General features: G+C 42.4%; 1 protein-coding gene across 1 annotated transcript; it reads right to left on the reverse strand.

The window, feature by feature from the left end:
* Positions 1–1240: 1240 nt before the first annotated feature.
* CDS1 (CDP-diacylglycerol synthase 1) lies at positions 1241–26818 on the reverse strand. Its single transcript, XM_072336417.1, has 13 exons — positions 26615–26818; positions 20503–20630; positions 19113–19209; positions 16853–16950; positions 15065–15204; positions 14069–14127; positions 12032–12114; positions 10200–10287; positions 9679–9747; positions 8709–8861; positions 6138–6257; positions 4517–4620; positions 1241–3789 (listed from the first exon to the last, which is right to left on the reverse strand). Exons 1-13 carry the CDS (start codon positions 26714–26716, stop codon positions 3660–3662), a joined length of 1371 nt encoding a protein of 456 aa, XP_072192518.1. The 5' UTR covers positions 26717–26818; the 3' UTR covers positions 1241–3659.

Here is a 26818-nt window from a genome sequence, read left to right on the forward strand (position 1 = left end):
AACTGCACACAGTGTTTCACAGGAGAGAAGACACAATGACAAAAAAGCACATACCCCACTCCATGGATTTGGACTTCTTTTCCATCTACTGATGCTCAGCCATCTGGGTTCAAGACTTGGGACGTTAAAAAAGGAATCTGTCTTGGGCTCATTTTGCTGTGTTGCAAATGTTCTGTATCAGTTCTGGGAATGAAAGTAACAGCATCAGCTGAACCAGCAGCAAGGTGATAACACACTGCTTCGGAAGGGGGAATGCTAAATACACACTGGGAAGCACAACGAAGTGGGTTTTTTAGAGTTTCCTTCTGACTTTATGACATGGCCTTGAAACATGTTTATGTGAGGCTGGACAGCACAGTATATGACAGCCATTGCTTCTCAGGATGCTGTGCTCTCATCCATTTTAAAGATCCTCACAGTTCCCTTCCAACTCAGGCTGTTCTGTATCTGCTGGGCAAGAGAGTTTGTTACAGCAGAAACAAGGTAGAAGTGCACAGTGTCACACACACCCTTCAAGTGCACACAACCCCTAAAGACTGGCAGGCAGGGAGTCAATAACGGCCATGATTGAACAACTGGACCTCTCACTGTGTTTTCTTTGAAGGTGTGCGCAACTCTTGCCAGATATCCCAAGTGTTTAATTTCCTGTGATCAAAGAGCAGAGTCCTAACAGTAGTTTTATAGCTATACCTCCCTGTGAGAATATGTTGCCTTGTCATGCATCCTTGTGAGGGGTGTGTTGGTGCTTGTCAAAGTCCTAAATTCTTCTGTTCACACACACACACAAAGGACAACTTGTGCTATCTGGCTGCTTTACTGCCATGTCACAATCCCTGCAAGCACTTCTCTCAGCCTTAGCAAAGTACAACCTTGAGTGCCCACCCAGCAACATGGCCTTCGTACCAGAGGTTCAGAACACACTGCAAAGTGCTTTGGTAGAACATACACAGCGCCTCAGGCAAGAGATGCGAATTCAGTCCCTCTATTCCAGCAGCTGGACAAGCGATCCTCACGGTATACTCAGGGTATTCCAAATCCTGCACTGAGCAGCTCAGCCATCACCGTGAGCCTGTGGTTACCATCTTGAACGGTCCGGAGTCATGAAGGCAGAAAGACTGGAAATTAATTGCTGCTGTCTCTCTTGAGAACACAACTTTAAGGAAAAAGAATCTGTTTTCATTAAGCAATGTTCATCCATTGGTCGTAATAAAATGAAGATAAACATAAAACACGAGAGGATTTACGTCCCATTTTTATTTTTACAATGCCTGCTTCAAAGATTGAACAAACTATAACAGACATTATATGCTCAAAACATTTACAGTATTTACAGATAACTTTGTTTTTTGCTCAATAAGTAATTACAGCAACTTTTAACAAAAGTGCGAGTGAAAAGAATCACTGGTGCAAAAGTTCCCCTGTCCTGTTGATCACGCTGTAGTGCTTGAACGAGCTGAAGTAACAACTGGGATAAACGCATTTCATAGTGAGCAAACGTCATTGTCACTTGACAGTGACAGGCCCTGCCAAGCTGTATTTACAAAGCCTAAGCCAGCAGAATGCCTTTATTCTTTCTAGAAAGAGCGAATAATGAGTTCAGAAGCGATCCCTTCTTCATTTTAACTTTGAACAGCAGAATTGCAGCGTCATAGCTTCTACTGTGCAAACAGATTACAACAGATTGCAAATGCTCTGTTGTATTAAGTGCTAAAATAAGCTTAACTTCCTTATTATACATACTGTAAAATTACACTACAAAGTTCAAGTTTCAGAAGCAACAATTACCTTTTCATATGTATTCCATATATATATTTTAATTTTTAAACACAGGATGAAGATACGCCAGCTCCAGGAAAGCTGCATTTTTCCATAAGCAAACCCAAAAGCCCTGAACACGACCCAAGCCTCACTGACAAGTTCATTTTTGAGGTCTGCTACTGGGGTCATCCTCTCTGATGCACACACCTCTATTTCACTTTCCTTCTCAATCAAGCTCCTTTCCCTAAGTCATACGTTCCCAGGCCGTGACACCTTTCAACCTCCAGCTACGCCACGAAGTCCTGCAGCCTCCACTTGTAGGGAGTGCCATAAAGAATTTAGTTCTGCCAGCTACCTGACATCAACAGGGATTACTTTAGGGCCACACTTTCATCTCACAGCCACACATAGCGACGCTTCTCCAGTCTCACAGCGCACAAGTTAAGGTGGCCTGAGTGTAAAACAAAGCAAAAACAGCTGCACCATATCCAAAAGAACCTGCCTCAATGCTTTGGACATAGCCCATCATCCACCCTAGAGTCTTGGCTGTGTTTTGGTTCTCAGCTAGCACCCTTTAAAAACTTTTACCTTACATACACACATGTGCATTGATGTGTTCACTGTAGGAGAAACTTATTCACAATTGGTTGGAAAAACTACATCAAATCGAGTTAGAACTGGCATTTGCATTAAGTTGTTAGAAAATGGCCAGGATGAGAAACACAGAGCATCAGCTTTTCTTGCGACTCCTACTAATCCTACACAGTAGCTGTTTCCTCCAGAAATTCATTTGAATCCCTATGTTGTTGCCCAGGATTGCTTGAAGATCCTCTTAGTAAATAGTACCATGCAACAGCAGAGCCATGCATCGTCTTGCACGGTGCACATTCATGAGATAAAAGTTTCTGCCTTCACTCAGTAAGACACGAATAAAACATCACCTCAAAGTGCATTTAAAAGGGAGAAAAAATCCCCTTCTACACAGTAGTAAATAGGCACAAGGAATAAGGCTTGTAATAATGTCTTCAGACACTGATCATCCTGTGGAAACCAAGATCTTCAGCTCCAAATTCTTTTCCATCCGATTACAGGGTTGGAGAATCCCACCTTCCGGCAATTACTGCTCCTGGACGTATGTGCTTCCTTACAGACCATAACATTGATTTGAAAAACCAGCAGCTCCACAGCCCGATCAGCTCAGTATGCTCCAGTACGGATATCTCCCTCTTGAAAGGATGAAGTAGTTTCATAAGAAAGCTGATTACTTAAAAGCAGGGCAAGTTTCACCTTCCCAGTGACTCAGTAAATACAGGAGGTCTGACAGAGCAGTCTATCGGCACTGCTTTGACCAGGCAAACGTTTTCTGGCCAACTTTGTCTTCAACACCCAGCTGGTTAAACGAGCAACCATCTGCCTCTGCTGGAGTTTTACTTCAGTAACCACTTTACACCAAAAAAGTATTGCTATGACGTACAGTAATGGAGAACTCATTGAAAGCCACCAGCGAGGTGAGAAATGTCACTGCCGTTGGCTGGATGTACAGCTCACGGTGAGTTCAGTCCTGCTGTTCTAATCCAGGACATCTTACAAAGGACTTGTTAAAACACAAACGTTGTCAGGCCGGGTGCTGAAGAAGGCCTGCTACCATTCAGTGCGGGAAATAAAGTACGTAGCACGTGTACTGTTACTCTGTAAGCATTTTAATTATTTTAAGAATAACTGTTCTCCTGTATCCTACTGGAAAGTCACAGCATCCGCATTCCCTTAAAGGAAAGAAACGTTCACCTCCTCCAGATCATGATGTATTCTTCCTTCAGCCATTACCTCTGTGCACACTTACAGTGCTTTTCCACAGACAACGTCTGAATGTCTTTTTCTCACCATCCCTCTGTTTGCACAAACTATCCTCGCAGAGATGGCTGCAGGATCCCTTTTTCAACAAGATGAGATTTTAGGGTTCTGTACACATTGAGTTGTTGCTCGGGCTGAAGGACCAACAGCTGCTTCAGTACTTTGCTGGGATTTGGGCCCCTGTCAATGAAATAAGGTTTGCTGATGAACAGCAGCTCTGAAGGAACTTTCAGACAGCCTTCCATTCCCACCCTGCTCTGCTGCACAAACTGTGCCTTCCCCTTTTCTGGCAACACTGAACTATGGGCTTCTCCCAGTCTCACTGCTGCCATGGGGTGCATGGGCAAGCATCACTGGGCAAAAACTCATTTACAAAACAAAGAGCATGTATCCGTTTGGCCACCACCAGTCCTTTATCTCGATTCCCCCCACCCCAGGAACTAAAATGATTGACTGTAATAGCACCATCATTCCCAGGATTTCACTTTGAAAGTTGGTGGGAAAGTGGGATGGCAAGCAGTATTTTTAAGAAGTCCTCTACTCCCTTTAATGGTGGTGTTTTACTCTCCAACAGAAAGCCTCAGGTCCTGCCATTGAGAATACTTAAACTCACGGGAAGAACTGCAGTCTCAACATGAAGGCTCTTTGTGAAGCCTTCTATGAGGCTGCAACAGAAAAACTTGTATTTGAGGTTACAAGGGTTACTGCTGATATCCTGGGCATAGCTTCAACGTTGCACAAACCTTATGCAGTCTATGCACTCTTAATGACTCTGTATTTGAAGTCACTGCATACAACAAGTATAGAAACAACCCTCCACTGCGCTAATGGTGCAGAGTGCAGCTCAGACAACAAGACTGCAGTACGGCTCCTCCTCGGGTGTAGCTTGAATTTCAAAATCTCATACCTTATGAAACTGGTGATGTAGACATGAACAAAAGTAGCCATCAAGTACTGACAATCGAAGCGATCCATTATGCCACCGTGCCCGGGGATTGTGTCTGCAAAATCCTTCAGGGTGTGAAGGACAGAAGGAAAAAGCATCACAGTAAGTGATTCAGATGAAACACACCGACCAAGGGTTACCCAACAGCAACGTTTTATGCTATTAAGCTATGGCTTCAATGCACTGAGACAAAAGCTAGCAACAGCCTTTTTGCTACAGGAGTTTCTAATGACAAAGATGAGACAAGAGGTAAGGGGAAAAAAAAGAAGAAAGATGTAGCAACTTCCCCACACTCACATACTAGAAGACAGCTGCAGGTTGAGCACATATCTGCCACTACCAAGTACATCTTTGTGTATGCATGTAATTCATTGCATTCTGTCGAAAGCTTCTGGAACCAATGGCTGCAGTTTCTTGTCCCCGAAGGATCTCATCCTCCTCTTCAACGCTTTTCTTGCCTTAGCATCTACTGCTAGCTGCCACTGATGCACTTACACCCAGGGAACAGTGAGAACTGAAATCCCTTTCCGCTGTCTCCCAGTGACTTAGCAAGTCATATGGCTCATTCACCTACCAGTTCTATCACTGGCTTGTGAGCAGAATAACTAAAAGCCACAGCATGTGCATGCAACATAAATACATTTAGCAGCATCACAAAGCCCTGTCATTAAACAACCCCTTTAAAAAAGAAAATAATAACAAAAGAATGGGAAAGAAAAAAAAAAAAAAAGAAAAAAAGATTTGGATGCAAACAAATATGCCACCTTCTGTGTTACCCATGTTTGCCTGCAGAGCAGATGCAGGCATAACAGTGCACAAGGCTGCAGGTAGCCAACCATCAGGTAAATGGTTGGCCCAGTGTGAGGAATGGGAATAAGCACAAGCACGGGATGGGAGTTCAGAACAGAGAGGTTTACTTATATGCTTTGGAGCAAAGCATGTGCCAAAACCAGTGGGCTGAGGGAACAACAGGTTAAGAATTACAGTAGTCCTGACAAGACATAAAGGAAGACAGAAAAAAAAAAGTGTGGCTACTCTTCTCCCACACTCCAGAGTCACTGAATTCCAGCCAGGGACTGCCACATGTGTGATAAAGAGGCCAACACGTCACATCTTGTGTCAGCACACACTCTTGCTACAAGGCAGTGCTGCACTGCCACAGACAGTCAAACTCTTGTGCCTTGCTGAACAGAAGTGTCAGCATCTGCATGAGGCACAAGCTGGGTCTGTAAAGTGTAGCTTTAATGCATGGGGCAAACCGCTGTCAGCAGTAGGTAGGTACCTGCAGATTGTTAGGTATCTACTGAGTGGTGTGGAATCTAATTATCTTGCATCTTGCTCGGCTTAGGAGCATGGCTAGGAATAGCATCAACCAAAACGTGAAAAGATAGTAGTCATAATTTAGGAACAATGTGCATGTATACCCAGTAAAACAAAGCACTGCTACTAAAGCACACCTTGAGCATCGTCTGAGAAAGATTAGGGAGCTGAATCCACACATAGAAAAGAAAAACCTGAAAGCAACCAAACTCATACAAAGAGACAATCAGAACAAAGACGGCATGTGGGAACAATGACACACCTTGATTTTGAAAGCTCTTTTAAACCCACTGGCAAAGAATCCTCCAAATGGCCCGATTAGTGAGGCAAATGTTGACAGTGCAATGCTGTGCATCTGGAACGGGTACATATTCACTGTTTCCTACAAGAAAATTATCAGGATATTTCAGTACCTTTGATTCTAAGCATGTTTCACCTTAAATACTTTTAAATCAGACAAATTTCCACAAAGCTTCAGTTTTCCCAACAAGAGGTAACACTTTTCAGCCAAACAAAGGAAATAAAGTCTCCCTAGCCCTGCTTTTCCAGCTCTGTATCCTGTAGAGAATGCAGCTTTCCACACAGCCAAAGGGATTTCTGAAGGTAAGGTGACTCGGCGTCCCCAGGAACTGCGTGCTGTCATGCAGTTCACTGTCATGGTTGCTCCTCTGAGGTGCTCTTCTCATGAGACAAACAGAAATGTCTGCACAAGTCTGCCATATTGTCCCCTATACATGCACAGTGCAGTAACAGGATATGGAAGGTTTACTCCATTAATATTTTACTTACACTTGACCATATAACACCACCTCCCTCCCACCACCACCCCATCTTGTTCAAAGACTTAACATTTCTGTTAGCCTATTACTGTTCTCAAGGGATAACAGTGACTTCATTGTCAGGAAGGAGAACACGTACCTATTGCCAAATAATACGTTAATGATGGTAAGTTTTATTTTATTTTGCAATTTATCTTTGAGCTCATCCAAGTCAATGGCACAAGCTCCAACCTGGCAATGCGGCTGCATGCAGAGCACACCTCCCCTGCCAATTCTCAGTATACTCCATCTGCAGTTGAAAACTCCAGCACCTTACATTCCTGATCCATATCGTGGCCAGCACCAACCGTTTCTTAAAATAATGGTGATTTCCTATAAATACTGCTCTAAGTAATTATCTCCTCGAAGGACTCACAGTGTGTGTTGATAGTACTCCTGAGGTGTGCAACCGCTGCCTCTTTTTGGGGTGAGCAGATGTATCTCAACTGGGCCATGACAGAGCTGGCTGTTCCCACCTCCTTGTCCTTTACCAGAAGGTCGTAACGCAGCAGGACAACACGAGGCTCAGCTCAGCCTACACGCTACTTGGCTACACCAAAATACATTTTACATCAGCTGTCAACTCCACAGCCTCTGAAGCAATGGTGTGTTCATTCAGGATGAAAACACTGTAGCTGCTCCTAGATGCAGTCTTCTTTTTGTTTTGTTTTTAAGTACCAGCTGCAGCTATTATTTGCAATCTCCTCAGTTTTTGCGAGCATCAGCAATGATTTCCAGCTTATGCCTACTTGTTGCGATCACGTGAGCTTTTCCTCATTAAATTCTATACTCATGTGAAAACACTTAAAACACACCATTTTTATTCACACTGTCTGCTTGCTCTCAATGTTGAGGCAATGAATAGGGCAGAGGGTGATGCAGAACCAACTCATGCCCTATGTTTGTCACAAGCACCTCCTCTGTGTCTTAGAGGGAAAATTAGGGGGTGTGCGTGTGCATGTATCTATATGCGCCTAAGTGCATATACACATAAGTCTGTGTGTGTATATGTGCCTGTAGGTATGTGCCTGTATGTATGTGCATGCACACATATACACGTGTTAAAGTGCATCTGTGTGTAAATGTATACATACAGGTGTGTGTGAATGCATGTGCATAAGCATGCATGTCTGCACATGAGTATGCATGCATATGAATGTTGGTATCCATGTGTATACATATACATGCAAGTACGCATATTTATGTCTGTGAGCATGTCTACATAGTATGTGTCTGCATGCATACAAGTATGTCTGCATGTTTGTATATGTATGTATAAGTGAAGATATGTACACATTAAAGAGTGCACACAAGCACATATAAATGTATGCATGTACACACGTACGTACATGGACATGCACAGTGTATGTATGTGTATACATACATCCCTGTGTGAGGAGTGGCTGTGTAATGTATATGTGCACATCTACAAGTGTGCAAATGTAGCTGTGCAAGTGTGCGATTGTATGTGTACATATAAAGAAGTAGAGATGTGTTAGGGTTAGGTCTCTCTCAGCACATATTTTGTGCCCACGCATGCATGTCTACAAATGTATATAAATAAGGGGACACACATAAACATGTGCAAGGGTGTATGTGTATATACACGTGTGGTGTGGATCTGCATATGTATGTGATGTGGGCGGATACAGATGTTTGGGGGGTGCGGATGTACTCATGTGCACACACACATGCATGTGGGTATGCATCTGATCTGTATACACAGGCGCACACACACCTCTGTCCATGCAGGGATGGCCGTAGGGGTGTGTGTGCACATGCAGTTATTCATGTATTTACACAGAATTTATACATACATATACATATATATACATATATATACATACATACATATATATATATATATAAAAATAAAAATGTGTGTGTGTGTATATATATATCTCTATATACACACACACATATATACACACACACCCCTTTCTAAAAGGTTTAGGACAATTTTAAAGCTGAGGTTTATGATTCCTATTCTAATTAAAGCCTTGTTTTTTCCTTACCCATCCCAACACAGCCTGAAGCAAGAGTGGCACAGAGTATTTCTTCAGCTGGAAGAGCTCTGAAGGTTCGCATTCTGTCACAAATCTGTTGGTTTCACTGTTATATTCCACTGGGCAGACAAAGTATTGATATTGAGCCAAGAAATAGGAAAACTGGAAAGCAGAACAAGAACTCTTGAAATATGCATTAGTTGTTACAGTCAAATACCATACTCTAATGGACGGCTTTGTTATCCCAAGCTCAGGATATGAAAATTTTTGCTAATAAAGAGACCACAATGGAGCCCTCGTTTTAGGGTGGAGAATGCCTCATCAAGGCAGGCAGATGTGGAATTTCAATGCCCTTCATGATAATTCCCCAGTCAGTTTTTCTGTCTCTCAGGTTTCTATCTGCAGCGTATTTCTGCATCATAATATCCCCCAAACATTAACAACTCACTATTTCTTTTCAGTTTACTTCTCTATTAAAACTTGAAATACTACTTCTACAAGGTCTGGCACCTACAAGTTCTAACCTTGGTGATAAATCACATGTAAAATCAGTTATAGTATGTTGCTCTTTTATCCTGGACGTACCATAAGAGTAAAGTATCCACCTAAACCCAGAGGCATCTCAGTCAGGAAAAAAGACAACATGAAGTACACAATGCAAAGCTACTCCTTCACAAAGCAAAAGCAATGCTTTCAATAGACTCAGACGTTAAAATAGAGATGCAACTTAATAGAGATAAAAGAACCCCAGATACAGTCTCTAACAGTAATGGCAACACAGTCAACTAAGTATTTCAGACGAAGTACAAACCTTGTGCTTAACTTTTAAAACCAGTTATGATTAAACAACGAACCAACAATCCCCAACTCTTAGACTTCCTGCAGTTTGCTATGACCTAATTTGTCAGTAATTTTATTTCCACTGAAAACAGAACATTAAAGACTGAATCTATAGAAGGAAAGCCCTGTGGTTACTTACAACAAATCCAAATAGAACTGTGGAGACGCCACCTCCAATGAACCCTTCCCAGGTCTTCTTGGGAGACAGCTAGGTACAAGACAGAGTTAGCTGCAATGATTGCATTGCTGAACTTCTTTTTTGCCCCCACCTCCATTTTTGTACCTCATTTGCAAACAAGAGCTCCTACTTGTGAACATACATACACATGAAATACTGAATGCCACCAGCTAAGTCGGTCACTAAACACTGTGAACAAAGCATGCAGTTTAACCTGCATGGGAAAGTCAAGAAAAGAGGAAGAAATAGCCTAATGATGAAACAGGCTGCTACTTTATTATACTATGACATTAATACTACGTTCACCATAATTCCAGTTTCCACTTACACTTATCTCCAGAAATCAGATAAACAATGTGGCTTTCAGCAAATAGCTAACCTGCAGTACAGGTGAAAACTGCTTAACAATAATGTTTGTAGAATAAACAAGTACCCCCAAAGGCTGTAAACTGTAAAAACTCAAGGAATACTTACATACATACCTTAATTAATGGAGTTCTGCCAAAAAAGAATCCAAAAATGTAAGCAGCAATGTCATTGCAGATAACACTCGAAATTGGCACCAGAAACCTACAGAAGGAAGCACCAAAAGATTCACACAGGGAAAGGGGAAAATTGCCTGAACTTCAGTACAAGTAATTTATAATTCACACAGCAGCATTTGGCTGGGAAATGTTCTGTAATAGTTAGAAACTGTTATGCTTCAAAACGTCTTCATCTTGTTCCCCCCCTAAGCAACACAGTTAGCCATACTGATGTTAATGCTCAGCTAATCAAGACTGTTAGAGATCCATGCTAATTCAAGTTCAAACTTAATTTTAGCACATGTGAGTTTAAAATGACAACAGGCTGTGGTTTGCTGTCAGACCTGCTGACTGGTACCACTGTTAAGAAATCAACAGAAGGAAACATGTTAATATTACTGTTAACATCAAAGCAAGTGAATTCCTTAGAAGTTCAATGATATTTTAATTTTTTAAAAAGAAAGCCACCTTTTCTTTTCCTTCCACTCATCAGTTTGCAGCAGCCTGTGTTCTCTTTTTGAAGTGCTCTCTGCATGCAGACAGCATCTGAATTTGCTACTCAATCCTGTAACCTGCATTTTCCCCCATTTCAAGGCAGAGATGTATTAATAAACTAGAAGCTGGACGTTGTCATTATTTGCCAAATTCTCCAGTGCAATAGTAGCACCAATGGAATTAAGCAGTAGGCAGCTAGCAAGGAAACTTGGTTCAGCTTTTCACAAGAACTAAATCACTATGAAAAGAATTCAATTAAACAAACTCTGTCAAAGGCTTTGTTTTTTCTTTCTGTGAACACGCCCTCCCTGTAACAGTCTCCTGTTGTCCCTCTATCAGGAAAGGAAAATGGGAACATGCAGTATTAAGTTGTTGGAAGAACACACTGTTTTCCACGTGCTGCTTCTTTCTTTCTCAACTTGTAATTTACACTCACCCTGCAGAGGTGTGGGGTGGGAAAGCATTACTTCTCTTTGAGAGAGAAGTTTTGAAGTTTAACTGCATCATCAGAATTGAACATGCAGCTGGAAGTGAGGGACAACAGCCGAGATTTAAACTCTTAGAGAATTTCAAATTAAATTGACTTGAACCCTAAGATACAAACTGAACACAGAAAGAGAGAAGCGTTTTTCTTCTAACAGACACCTTGCTCTCGGAGACTGCCATCAGCAAGAAAAGGGAATCTTTGCTGTTGCTTCACCTGAATGTCCACACAGATAAGACGTGGTTTAAGACTACTGATCAGTGCTACATCACTTGCCAGAACTATTACGTTTTGCTTGCTAAAAATAGGTGGGAACATTTTTAGTGACCTTGTAAAAATTCTCAGTGTTGTTTCTGATCTCTGAGGATTTTATGTCCTTGAAACCTTTTGGAAAGCTCTCAAGTGAGACTCCTAAGGCCAGGTTTGGTCTTCCAAATTAAGCGGCCCAACTTCAGTAGCACTGAGGTACTGAAAGCCCCCAAGCAGCTGAAACAGATCTGCCGTGTTCTCCTGCACTCAGCAAAATGCCATATTCACAACATTTGCAATTAATCCTGAAGCTGGCAGGCAAATGAAGTGGTTACTTGAAACCAGCATCCCTGTGGCTGCCACCTGGTTGGAGAGGTAACTGTCCTGTACCTTCATCTCATTGCTCCCTCTTCCTCCAACTCCCCATCCAACTAAGCAAGGGTGCTCTTATTTTGTGCTGCTTCCGCTGTTCCGTAGTTATTCCCTAACCACATCCGCTACATATCAGAGTCAACCTTTCAACGCAATAGAGTTACAAATTAGTTTATTACTGTCCCCTTACCAGATCATGCCTTCAAAGAGATTTTGGATGACTAGATGAGATTGAGTTACAGTGATCAGCAAAGTGACATGAGTCCATGCGAACTGTTAACAATGCAACAACACAACAGTTAGTGAGAACACGGATCAGTACATATCCATCAATACTGCCATATCAGCTAGAAGAGCCCTTAGGGGCTCTCACGTACACCAGCTCTAGCGATAATGCAGAGGTGCATGCATACAGTATATCACAAGTTAGCTGGCTTTCTGAAGAAAGGACTAAAACTTTAAAAGCTCTCCTCATCCTCTTCCATCACCTGGAATTTTTAATATGCAGCCAAACATCCAATTTAGTGAGACATACGTATACTTTCAGCACGAAAGCAGCAAAGAAAGGTAAGCAATGTGATATTCTGTGTATATACATGTAACAGACAAGTTAGAACTGTAACAATAAAATGGCAATGGAGAACTCATGAAAGAGTCATGTCACACAGATGTGGATATCATGACATAACACCAATCCCCCTCAGGAAACATGAGATTTCTCAGGATGATAGAAAACAACATGTTAATTTTTATGGGTATGGACATTTAGACTGTGAAGTTCACCAATACTACTCTACCTATCAAGTGGATTCCAAGCAGTCTACAAGTACTGCTTCTACCTCTCACTTTTCAAAAACTCTTAGATCAAGACCTGGCCATTTTTCTATGGAACTCTGGGCTTAAGCACTCCACATCTGGACTATTCGACATTTACAGCGTGGTGTTTCCTGAACGCATGTATTCTCCTACAGCAATCCACACCTATTTATAGTTAAGAAAACGGAAGAAGGTTGAAAGGGGAAGGAAGAACTGACCCCAACTTTCTGAAAATATTATTTTCTGATTAATGAAAGCACCTCTGCAGTAAGCCTTCAGTTATTCATACAGAGGTGTCGTAATGTCAACTCAAACCAAACAGCTGCTCTTGTCTATCCAGTGTTCCCCCATCCAGAGGACACACTGCTCCTTCTGTTCTACCACACCTTAGTACTTCTGGATAATCACAATGTCAAATGACTGACCACATTCCTTTGCCCTTCCTTTTTCCAGAAGGAAAAGCAACATATTTACCTTGTGCCAAATCAAAGACTCATGCTTTGCTAATTACCACCTCTCCCAGAAAAGCTGTATTTCCCCCTCAACCAAGCAACTTATCCCACAAACAGGGTAAACCTTTTATTTATCCATTTTAAATACCTTACAGCACTCAGCCAAGTCCTTATCCAAAATGAGCCGTCTGCAATACTAAAGTGCCATCTAAGGCACCTGCAGGAACAGAAATTAACAGCAGAAAGGCCTTAAGAAATCTTCATGTTGCACAGTACACTCAAAAACTGCTTTGTTTCATTAATAAAAAGGCTGTGCTGCCTTATTGCTTTACTGCTTTCTGGCCATTTCTACTTTTTTTCTTTCTTTCTTTTTTCATACATGTGACATTACACCTTCAGTTTAGATATGAAAAAGGCACATTACAAAAATTGCATGAGAAAACTGTATGTTAACACTCTTGACTATCCACCACATGCTTTACCAGAAGACCAAATACAAGAGATACAAACACACGTTTCATACAACAGAAGAAGTGCTGCTAAGTGGGCACAAAACCAATTCCCCACACATGTGTTCAGGTCAGGCTCCCTCCTAGCACTTCAGTGAAGCCTGTGGTCAGCAGAGCCATGTCCAGCCTCGTGCTGTATGTGTCTGGTTTTCAGTCTGCATGAAAGGCAGGCGCCACTCACCAGGAGCCTCTCCTTTACCCATCTGTCACTATGAGATGCATCGCACTGGGTATGCACAGGGCCTTATTAATCACAGCTTGGATTCACTGAGAGAGACTGCTTCCTGACAGAAGCAGCCCCACGGTGTAGACACTCAACACACTGACATTACTCTGTATCACATAGCTGCCAGCTGAAGCACTCCCAAGCTATTTGATGAACATAATGACATGACTCTTTCTTGTGGCATTCCTACCATGACTGACCACAGCAAAGTGGGTAATACACACCATGTAAAACTGCAGGCGATAATGTTTCTTCACTAAACTCAGAACAAACATGCAGAAGCCTGTAAAAAAAATATATATATACATATAGTAAGTGTAGTTTGTACCACTGTATATGCGATGACACTGAACCATGATATGCCAGTAATTCTCTTTCCTTGAGGCACCTCCCAGTTCCTCTGGTCAGAATATTTGCTTCTACTCAGTAACTACAGGCACAGAATTGCTCTCATTAGAGCAGAAGATTTAGTTAACCTTAGTAAGAAGCATCTGTTTTGTTTCTTCCAGGGTCCCATCGTGGACATCTAAGCATGGAGCAGAACTTTTATCTGGCTTAAAAAACAGTAACAGTAGACAAAGCTCTTTCTTAACATCAGGTTTCTTCGTCTGTATTATGAATACTTCAGCATGGCAGTCTCCTGCTCCTTAGAACAAGCTGAGTCTTCAATTGATTACTTTCTAAGCTAAAGTAATATCAGTGTTGTGTTCCTGAAAGCAGAGAGGACTGTATTTAGTTGTTTACGAAGCTATAATCCGCAAGGCTGGACCGGGAGGAAAATTTATCCATGAGGCAAGCTGAAGTGTATCTTGCAGATAAAACAAACTCTCAGGTCTTTGGAAGAATAGCTTGAAAATATAATACCAAGCTCCTGGCTGCTGACTTGGCAGAACACTTGCACAATAAAGCATTAACCCATCACAGTAACGGCGAATATAATCTATTTCACAGACTGCATACTTTCAGGTTCATCAATCATCAAAAAAATCAGTCCACGTTGATCCGTAATGAGCACCATTAGCTCAGCTTTCCTAAGGTTTTTTCTTCGGTTACCCTGTGTTTCTCAGTGAATGGAGAAAGTTACACTCATTTTCACAATGAGAACAGAACTGGGAATTTCCTCAAACAGCACCACAAAAATTAATAGAAAACATTCACAAATAGGCACAAGAACAAATGCAGCACAATGACCTTTAATTTCTATCATTCCTCACACTTACCTGCCAAGTAGAGTGCAAAAGAGATGAACCTGTGGTAACGAATTAAGAACTGAAGCTGTTCTCTTCTCTGAACAAACGTACCGAAGTAATCAGCCACAGTCTCCCCATAAAAAAAGTAATTGACACACAGCAAGAAATACCTAAAACATATAAAAGGTTGCTATTACTTTAACACAGCAATACAGAGTTGTGTCATTCGGTTAACACCACTCACAAACATACACAAAAAAGAAAACCAAATAAGTGGGAAGAGCTCGCGATGGAATACAAATGCAAGAATAAATTCAGCTTTTCACTACACCTCTGGTTTGAAGCCTTCTCCTACAAGCACATTTTGTAATTCATTTCTTATAATGAAACTAGACTAGAAAAATAAATGGCACACAAAGTATTCCACGTACCGTACTGAATACTTCATACCTATGAAAGCCCTTTTTAGATATTATCAGAGTACAGAATAAGTATCAGACACCTTCTATACTCACTAATGCAACTGGGTACATTCTTGTCCTGAATTCTATTAGGAACAATTTATGATATCTGCAGAACAAAACCTCTGAGTTTAAGTGACAGTTTCCATCTGTGAATGTGTTTGAGGATCTGATCAAAACTCTACTTTTGCCATCTGGACTGAAGATTCTTGTATGAAAGAGTCACAGCTGCATCTTCTCCTCTATGCCCTTCACTTTTAGCTTCCTTCACCAAGCAATAATCTTATGGGGTTAAAGTCAATCAACAAATCAGTGACACAGCTCCTACCACAACTGCTTCCAAAATAAATTGGAAGTACATCCAAACACAAAGTCTGAGTGAAGCATGATGTCACCTCCACATATCTCTGTTTGAAAGATTTTTCAGAAGAAAGAAAGGAAAAAAGCTTAATGTCAGGAAACCAGCTAACGTGCCAATAAATAAAACAAAGACAAAAAAATACTAAATTTAAAACCAGTAAGAGATGCACCTCTCTTGAGCAGCATGTTCTACAGCCTTTTACTGAAGTCAGAAAAGCTAGAAAACTCATAATTCAAGACGGGCTGGATCTCTGGATGCTTATGGAGATCAGCACTTGTCTTCTCCTCCAATCTAATCTTAATGTTCACTTTGCAAGGCTTTGCTTCTCAAACTATGCCTCACAGCTCACATTCCAATCAATAGCAGCACTGTCCCACCCAGCTGAAATATCTCAATATGTAGTCTCAGCAGCAAGATTTTGGGTGGAACTGAAATGTTGATTTTGAGCTTAGCATACATAGTTATCATAGTTAACTGCCAAAGTAGACCACACGGTACATTGTACATCCTCTAGGAAGTCTAGCAGGATCACAGATCTATCTACATAGTCCTGTGTTTAAACTCAAAAAGGGAAAGGATTTAGAACTTGTACATTACGATTTCAGCTACTTGCTTGTGAAAAGAACGTTAAGACAACACAGAATTACCTGCAAAAGTTGAAGCCGTTCAGATAATACAGGTCAGGCGATTATTTGGCTGTGCACATTTTCAGATAGCTTTCAGATGTTTAATTCTGACTTCAAACATACATGCATACACACAAACATATACACGTATACATATTTATAACAGGAAAAAAAGAAGTAGTAAAAAGCCAACATATTTGTTCAAGTTCACAAATGGAAGGCAATTACAGACTCGTGTAGTAGAGATGGATGTCAGCTTTTACATCTGCACATGAGTTACTAAGCTACTCTTCCATCACAACAGGATACAAACAATGCTAAGACTTAAGTTTCCCATCTCTACTTACTGACCATCTTGCTTGCTACTTACCAGCTGAGGGATCTGAACCATGGTAAATCATACGAGTGATACACTCTGTAACCAATAGTAATGATTTCGTGGAAACATTTCACTTGGATGCCCAAGACCTAAAATTAAGAAAATGAAGGAACAATGTACATAGACAGCAGCTTGTTTCTTACAGGTTGTGTGTAGTACTGCAGCCTGCATTAAGGGGGGGGGGGGGGGGGGTAAATTACTCTCAACTCAAATTCCATGCAGAAAGGAAACAGCCTCCAAACAAAACCAGGGAGAAAGTCAAGCTCTGCTTAACCACCCCTGCCCCCCTAACTCACAGCCATTGGGTTTGTCAAAAAAGGACACACTGAGTTTGTCAAAAAAAGGCACTCTGGGCTAGCTGCAAGAATCCCCTCAAGAAATAAGAGAGAATTCCTGACTATTCCCCATTTAAATACTTGGATGGCAGCAAGTCAAAAGCATTTCCATAAAGAGAAAGCTCTTTTGGTTACGTTTTATTTAAATTTAAGAGATACACTCAAAGTCCAAAGGAAAAAAAAAAGGAAAAAAAAAGAAAAAAGAAGAGTCATGCAACACAACTGAACCAAGTCTTCCATTTGCAAGTACTTCATTACAGGTAAGTCTACACTGATAGTTATCAGTGCTGATTAGAAGCACAGGTTACCTAGTGCAGGTATAAGTATCACACCCTGCATAGCCTTGGTGCTGTTTCACGATCTCACCACGGCTGTGCTTGCCCATGCATGTCTAGCAGTGCACCCTGTGGGCCACAGGCCCTGAGGTACTTAGACAGTTTTGCTTAACTTCTAGCCACTAAGCTAGGATATCTTGCCCCGATATCCAGTGCTTCCAAACACTGCTAAGAAGTAATCTTGTGCAGAGGCTGGAGGAGGAACCTACCCACACTGACTGTGCATGTCATCACAGCAGGCTTTGCAGGATTTCTCCCAGCACCTGTACTCATGAATACATTTCATCTCATTCAACCCAGTTCGAACAGTATTTATGTCACCTCAGCAAGCTAATTCTGACATCTGCCTACCTCATGCTCTCAGTTCTGCTTTGCCTTCATTATAAACTCTAATGTCGATATTACCTGTAGTATTTCAGGGCTGTTCCTTACAGAGGAAAAGGACATTTAGGGGTGAAGGTGCGGAAGTTTCTGCCTCAATAGCCAACAAATGTAAAATATGTCCCCCAATTTCTGGGAGCAGTTTGCAGACCTGTCCTCCAAACTCATCTGCATTAGCCTTCCTCCAGCTCTCCAGGCATCCTCCATCCCAGCACAAAGATTTGGTTCATCATGACAACTCTTGAGAAAATTTAAGCTATGTGACTCCACTGAAACCAAATCATCCACAACCAAAACTTTCTATTGCTTCACTTCTTGTACACTGTAATAAATATCAAATGTAGACACAGTTGGCTGTATTAGGCAACTGTCCTTTTGCTTTATAGTACAGAGGAAGAATTCTATTAATCCTATACTATCTTCAACTGCTTTTTAGTTCATATGCTGTTAGCTTTGCCATGACTGAAACCTTGTAGCATATCATGAATATAGCAAATAACACTGCAAACTGAGCAGTTTCTTTTTGCTCCAGTTATTCTGAAAGTGTTATAGACTACTGACATAGTAAGAAATGACTCTCCAGCAAGCTACAACTTCACAGAGCTTTTTTGTTGTTTCTTCATACACTCAATAAAATCACCAGCATGCAGTATATACTAATCCACCATGTTTGTTCGCTTGGTGACCTAAAAACACATTTTGTTTCTGTATCATGGACAAGCACCGAGCTCCTTTCAGTGGATGAACCCGGGGTGCCAATGCAGCCCTGAAGAGAAGCAGGGAATTAATGGAGTGTGACTGAGGAAAGTCCTCCAGTGCCAGGCATTGCCAGCTGACAAGAACTGCCTGCTTTTCTCAGCCTGAAAAATGAAACTCTCCCTTTATATATTTCAAACAAAACCAAAGGAGGGTATGAGAAGGTAATGGGAATCAGACAAGCAAATAGATTACAGCAAATTCATGAGCTTCAAGGCAAAAAATCTGTTTTACTTGTTTAATTTCTTCCCAATAAAGTTATTGAGGACATCTTCATCCAAAAGTATCCAATTGAGAATCTTTTCATTAGTTCAAAGATATCTACATTTACAGAAGAGACAAACTGCTTTCTGTAATGTCTGCACTTTGCTTCCAGCTATTTCTTATGCATGACGAAGAGATTAAGAAACTCTTGCACAATACAGAATATTTAAACAAACTCACCAGAAGCATCAGCATGAAAGATCCCATGTATATGATCAGAAAGAACATGGAAATCATTGCTAGTGATAGAATTCCACGAATCCACCAGTTTTTCCATCTGCAAAGAAAAACAGCATAGAAAGCAACCAGCTTCTAACGAAAATAAAGGCCACTCCTTCACTACACAAAGCCCAGATACATCTTGCCTAATAGAATATACAGCAAGAAACAGAATCTAGTTTACTACCCAGATCAACAGAATATATGATAAAAGAAAGCAAAGGGAGTCATCTTCCCTCTTCCCCCATAGTCTTTCCTCCCTCTTATTTCAGACATTATGGATCAGCGTCTCATTGAAGGGGCTGTGAAAATACATCAGGACCCTCCCGGAGCATTTCACAGAAGGAGGCATAGGGAAATCAGCCTTACAAAGGCTTACATGTAAAAGAAAGGCTGCCAGGAAAGCAGCATACATGTCTCTGAAGACTGACACAGAAAGAAATAAATAAATGGGAACAGAGTTTCTGCATGCTCCTCTCTGCCATGAAAATGTTTTCAATTATTAATAGTGTGTACTGTACTTTCTTTTCAGTTGGTTCTTCTCCTCTGCTTTGCTCCCTTCAAAAATCTTGCCCATAAATGTACAATCAACCAAGAGATCTCAATTTGCTGATAAGCACAAAAGAAAGCCTACCAGATCTTAGAAAAGAAGATCTTCACAGTGTTTTCCTTTAATACCAGCTTTATGTGTCACTGTTGCCCCAGTAGACACACTTGCTTCAAGAGACACTCAGTTTTGTTTCATGTTTTGCATTTGATGGAGAGCTGAACTACATTCATTTAATATTCATCTGCCAGCTAAGGCAGCTAAAGCCACTAAGTGGAAGTGCCATAACTGTCAGAACAAAGCTGGAGTGGACTTCATTACAATAAGGCTTTAAGTTCCCCTTCAATACAAGCTACAGAGAGGCAGCTTGTCCCTAATGGCCGACTTATCTCAAGTGGAAATGCTGCCCAAAAAACTTACAAAAGTTCACCCAGAGAATCAACACTTTCACTTAAACAGGAACTGCTCCCTCATTAAGCTTGGATGTAGGAAATGAGTGTCTATAAGCCCTAGAAATTCTGACTCCGGAGACGAAACCCCAATATCGCTCTCCCACATATTTTACTGCAAAGCTAAGACAGAACATCTGCAAAAGTTACAGTGAACTGTGGGCAATCTTCAGGTCCTGTGAAAAAAAACAACATGACACTAAGTGGGCTTCTGAGGCATAAATACATCAATTGTGACAACAAAAAAAATTACCCTTGAATTTTCATATTGTATCAAATGAAAATTAAAACTACAAGACTACAATAGTTTTAGTCAGCAGCTCTCCAATTAGAGAGCTCGTTTGTTTTACAGTACCTGGCAGACAAGCCCGACAAAGCTCTTTTGAGGATTTCTGGAGTGCTGTCTGTTGGCGGTGGAACATCAGGGGTGTCCGAATCATTTCTGAGATCCAAATCAACGAGTCCTTCATCCAAATCCACTTCCTATGACCAGAGGTAAAATATATATATATCAATCACCTCAACTCAACATATAAGAATATGAATTATGCCACAACACAGTATTCAGTCACATACACACCTTAGAAAGTGACATAGGAATTATCAGTTCCTTACATCAAGACAGCAATGATGTGCTAGTCAAGTAGTAGATGCTGAAGAAAGCAAGTGTGCATCAATAAATGTTTATGAGAAGGGCAGTACTCCGGTGTTGTGACGTGACCTGCTACACTCAGGGAGCTCCATATTCTGGGTACACTCTACCCCCCCACATAAGCACACTTCCTCACCTTAACTTCAAGCTAATCTAAGGCAGCAAAGGGTCCTCTGGAGGCATCACACAAAGAAGAAAGGAATGGAGCACTTGAGCTAACAGTCCAGCTCCACAGTGAGAGGTTACTTTCACAATCTCACACATAGCTATGAGGGGACTTGAACCCTCTTGCTTGGAAACAAATGTCCTAAGAACAAATTATGAAGGGACCAGTGACAGTATTGTTCAGAATAACCTCTTGGTACAACCCCAGCAACGCACCTGGATCTTCATCATTCACCATCAACCACACAGAAGATACTAGTTAGACTAATCTTTTGTCTTACCCAAATGCAATATATGCATTCTAATGTGCAAATTGTCACCAACAGTGAGAGCAGATCGTTGGGATTTCTCTTTCCTCACTAGCAGTCAGCACCCAAGGTGCTGATTTACATCATTCTTCTGTTACAAACCCCTAACTCTGGGCAGGTGGAAGGATGCACCTGACCCTGGTGCAGCTGCTTCCTTCTTCTGAATATTTTTGGTATTTTGGAAGACAGCAGAAGTATGTTTCCCCTTGCCTCCAAAATAACACTGCAGAGCTCAGAAGGTCTACAATCCCAGCCATTGCACGGTTCCTCTACAGTCTATAGCCTTTTCCTTGTAAGCTGTTCGCCTATGGGAAGCTGTGCTTGAACATAATCAAAGCCTCAATAATCGTAATCTCAGCCTCAGTAACCAACAACCTGTGTCAACAACACAAGTGGAAAAGGTAAGGTGTGCCAAAACTCACTGCCTGAAGCTGCTGATGGAGCCCACATTCAGAAGCCCAAACCAAACTGGGCTGAAATGGGGGAGCTTGGGGGTCTGGTTTGGGGCTGTTTAGGGTCACAGTGCTGACCTGTAGGAGGTGGGCAGGGAGGCTGGGCTGAGTAATTATCAGGCAGACACTGACTATAATTAATAGGCATTAGAAGAGTAAATATTTGAAGTGTGATCTAGATCTCAGGAAATTTGCTGAAGGTCTGAAAAGCAAGCAAGCAAACAGAAATTAATGGGCACGCAGTCTCGTTATTCAGAGATGTTTTTTTTTTTCCAGTTTTGCAGTACTACAGGTTAAGAAATTGACCATAAGCATTATAATGCACGAGAAAAAAGATAAATTAAAAAAAATAATTATCACAAGCCTTTCTTCAAACCAATGTTCCACCTATTACAGCCTGCATCCAAGTACAAAAGGCTGTTTGAACAGTCCTAGAAGATACCACTGCTCTGCAGACGAAAGGCAGTAATCCTGGCCCTAAGACCATGACTTAGAGTATTTAATATTAATCCTTATTTGTGCACAGTAGAGATGTTCTCTACGTACTGAGAACTAAAAATATCTCCAAGACTTTTGTTGCAGTTCTGGGCTTTCAGCACTGCCCTAAGTGGTTCCACACTCAATTAATTGCTGTTTAAACAGTAAGAAATAAAATCATGCTTAGTTTTACACCTCTGATATTTTAATGCAATTTTCACTCATGCACCGAACTTGAAGCAGTGTTTTCAATCTGATATTTCCAGCATCTGAAACCTATGGCATTTTTCAGAGCACCTGAACACTGTGAAGGAGGAGTCCTGTGCATATCCAATGCATCTCCAGCAGTTTGATGCTGCTGCTGCTATCAGAAGCTAGGCTGGTGCAGACTTCAAGCTGCACACCTAACACACAACACACACCTTCTGCCATTTTTTAGCTTTAAATTGCCAGAACAACTTGTGGGGAATAAACCATGAACTATCTTCTATTTCCCTTCGAGCCTTGCCTCAACAATGACCTTGAGCACTTACTTCATCTTCCATTTCATGCTGTAGTGGCCACAAAACATTTCCGGAGTAAAGTATTTAATTTGCCAAGTCCGAAGCCAAAGAGGAAGTTGTTCACTAACAGCCAGTTAATTGTCATCTACAGCATGAAATGCTTTAAGAACATAATCACTCGGGGACAAGCTTTTCTTGTTAATTTTTTTCTTAGTTATACAATTGACTATAATCATTCCAGTTATTAGCTAGGAACAGTAACAGTCATCGCTGCAGTAACCAATCATGTGATCAGTACAGAAGCCCTCAAAAAAAGATGTAATCAGGAGTCTTGCTATTTCAGCTTGGCTTCGCAGACCAGTTTCGGAGCAAACATAAAACCCAGCAGCCCTTCCTTCTCCAGTTCTCCTGGTTTGGAATCTAACCGAGCTGAACACACAGTAACAAAGAGGATGTGCAGGGGGCGACACGTGGAAAGCTACAGTCTGACATTGCGGGCACTGATTGACAAGTTTTTTCAAAGGTAAAGTGACAACACCAGAAGTCGTAGTGTCTAAAATGACTAAGACATCTTTTAACCCCAGCACCAAGTTAAATGTAGTTATTCAGTTGCTACTATGAGCTCAGCACCCAACAGATGTCTCTATCTGAAACTACAATGCTCATCAGTTTTCCACAGTTGTCAGCTAACCCAAGAGAAAGGTGTACGTAGTTGTGGAGGTTTGGCTTGTTCTAATGTTGGCTTTCCTAAAAAGTGACCAGACTTCCATCCTTAAGCTGAGTTGTCTGAGCAGTATTACAAACAGCGCTCCATAGGAGGAACTGAAGGAAGGGCACTGTGCTTGCCTAGCAGGAGTATTGCAACATCTGAACAAAAAAAACCAAGCCTCCATGTGGAATTCTGCTTGCTTTCTGCTTTCCAGTAGCCACCAAATCACACCCATGTGTCATGCATAGAAATAAAAACAGACCTGTCAACCCCTCATCCTCTAAAAGGCCATACGCATCTTAATTGCCATCCCATATAATACGTTCTGTGCTACAATTAACACGTGCCGAGTGAACTATGCACAGGAATTACTCTTGTTACTAAGGCACTTGCAATGTTCTGTTAGCACTGGACTATTTCCAGAACACGGTAACAAACTCTCAGGTAGACAGTAAACATGTTTTCCTCAGAGAACACAGCATCACCCATGTTAAGAGAAAACGAAGACAGACAATTTCCAACAACTTACATGTATATATATATATATGCACTTCTGTTTTCACGTACATATACACACATACAAAGCAATCTATTGCCATTTTACCAGTCTAAGTGTTCAGTTTTCTTCTCCAGCATTGATCTTTCTGCAGTCTCCCCCACAAGTGTTACGCTGAAGTTAATAGTTCAGTGAGAACACCTTGTGGCATATTTAAATTAACGTACTTTGATACCTTCCTCTGAAGCCAATCTATCAAAGCATCAGAGGATCTTGAATAGTAAAAGCTTTTTTTTCCAAGTCGTTAAAGCTCAACGTAAGCAAAACCACAATCCCATGAGAGCTGCACACGACCAAATCATCGACTGAAACCTCCAAGTCCCAACTCACACCACTTCCAAGATAGGAGTTCGGGAAATAGTTAGCCCTCTTGTCACCTGTCAAACTAACCAGGTCTACTTACTGGTTATTCCAACATTACAGTGCAAACTGAAAGAAGTGATTTGTGACAGAGTCTGAAGTTCCACTCTGACCAATACCACCATCAGGATTTCATTTAACTCCAAGTGAGCTTAGAACATTTAAAGAATCATAGAATCGTTTGAGTTGGAAAGAGGCCTTTCGAGGTCATCTAGTCCAAGTTCCCTGCAATGAACAAGGACACCTACAGCTACACCAAGTTGCTCTGAGCCCCATCCAGCCTGACCTCGAATGTCTCTGGGGACAGGGCACACACCACGACTGGGCCAAATTTGGAGCCAGCCTCACAAGTAAGAGTCTGCATCCAAGTCATTTCTCCAACAGAAGGGCAGTTTCACTGAACAGAAACACCTTTTGTGCTGTTACTGAAGAAACACCAGTCAGTGATTCCAGGTTTGTTTTGCTTACAAATAATTAACACTTAGCCTGGGCACACAGTCACTCGTTTGGTGGCTAGCACGGCAACACAACACCACTTCCTGAACTCTGTGTGACACCATGAGAAGTAACCGTCTCATTACCTTCAGGACACACCGATGTCTTCCAAGCATTCGAAAGCAGCAGCATCACAACCTCCATGGTAATGAATGCAGCAGTTGGAATGTTGAGGGTAGCGTGAACACACTCAACAGCAACCTGCAAAGCTGTAACTGACTTTTTCATCCTGAGTATTTTAACACTAAATCATTCCCCTTGCTCTGGAGGGCAGAAGAGTATTCATGGAAACATACAAGACATTTATAGGAAAAGCTCACAAGGCGCACAGCAACAAACGGGACCTAAAGGTCACTCCTGTGCATCACAGGACAACACAAGGAAAGAAAAAGCTCATGAAATCGCAGAGGGGCCCATGGGACAAAGGCACGCCGACAGGAATTTTGCAGTCATCAGCTTGATGAGGTTGCAGGCAGCTGGGGACGCTAAGCCGTGCAGTGCTCAGGAACGAGCTACACAAGGGGCGTACTGCGTTTGTACTAAACCGAAGTTACCTTCTATTTGAAAACAAGGAAGTAGAAGCAGATACTGATTGTTTCTGCTTACTACTAAGAAGAGGAGCAGAAAAGGGAGGGAAAAAAACAACCCAAACCAACCAACCAACTAAACAGCTTTACTTAAATTCATTTGGAAACGAGAATACCTGGACTTAGCAAGCAGTTAAGAAGAGTATCGGCAAACATACTGAAAATGCTACTGAATGTCTAATAGATAAAATCCTTCAGATAAACTCAAGAGTTCTTGCAGGTCTTGAGCAAACAGAGCATTCCCCTACATGGACAAGCATGGTGCTTTAAAGCATGTCCTTTTTACCCATCTGGAAACTGAAAGAATTGGGTCAGCAGCAGTTGCAGCAGCACCCAGCAGTTTCCGTACAGAAGGAGGCATCCACATTCTCATTTTAAGTGTGGAAGAGGGTGATGTTTCCCAGCTGTGCAGCGGGGAGCAGCAGAAACCCATTGCTTCATAGCCAACTAGAGCAGTCACGGAGGAGGGAACAAGTTTCCAAACGTTCAGCCCCCACGCAGAGCAGGCAATGTGCAAACATCTGAAGGAGAATGTGCCATTCGCATATTGCAAAGGCGAGTCAAGAGGCAGAGCACACCTCTGTGAATCCCAATGGCCTGATACTCCCCATCAAATCCGCCCCTACGGCTCACATAACCACTGCGCCCATCACCAAACCAGGGCCCAACTGTGGCTGATATAAAGTTCATCACTAGATCCTTAGCTTGCCTTGCCGACAGCCTGACAAACCCTTCTGTGGCGGGGCGAGCTGAGGTGGGACAGGGGGATTGGGGGCAGGTCGCCATCTCCAGAACTGAGCAAAACCGAACACTTCTGTAGGAAACTAGTACTTTGAGCAGACTGCTATGAGAAGTCACCGTTAAAACAAGTTCTCGTGTAGGGAGAAACGCAGCTGTGGCCTAAACGCTGCCGTACCGAACGGGGCCCTGAACGCAGCCCGCTACAGCTCACTCCCGAGCTCGGTGGCTCCGTGCCCTCCCAACCAAAGTGCAGGACGCGGACTGCCGGCCGACTTTCACTTTCCCACTCCGCACAGCTCTGCGGCTCCGGCAGCGCTAGGCTCCCGGCGGCCCTCCGCCCACAGCCCTCCGCGGCCGTCCTCCTTTCCCCGCCGTGACCGGAGCCGGCTCACCGCCCCCCGCTGCCTCCCGGCGCCCGCCTGCCCGCGGCCTGCCCAGCCCCACGGCCCCGCCGCTCCTCACTCTGTCGCTGCCGTCCTCCTCCTCCTCCTCCTTCTTCTTCTTTTCCTCCTCCTCCTCCTCATCATCATCATCGGCCGCTCGTCGCCGCCGCCGGGCCGACATGGCGGCGGGAGCGCGCTGTGGCCGGGCGCGGCGCTGGCAGCCCCGTCAGGGGGCGCGGAACCGGCCGCGTCCCCGCCGCCGCGGTGTCCAGGTGCGCCCGCC

This window comes from Excalfactoria chinensis, chromosome 4 (assembly GCF_039878825.1).
Source record: "Excalfactoria chinensis isolate bCotChi1 chromosome 4, bCotChi1.hap2, whole genome shotgun sequence".
In the NCBI taxonomy this organism is placed as follows: Eukaryota; Metazoa; Chordata; class Aves; order Galliformes; family Phasianidae; genus Excalfactoria; species Excalfactoria chinensis.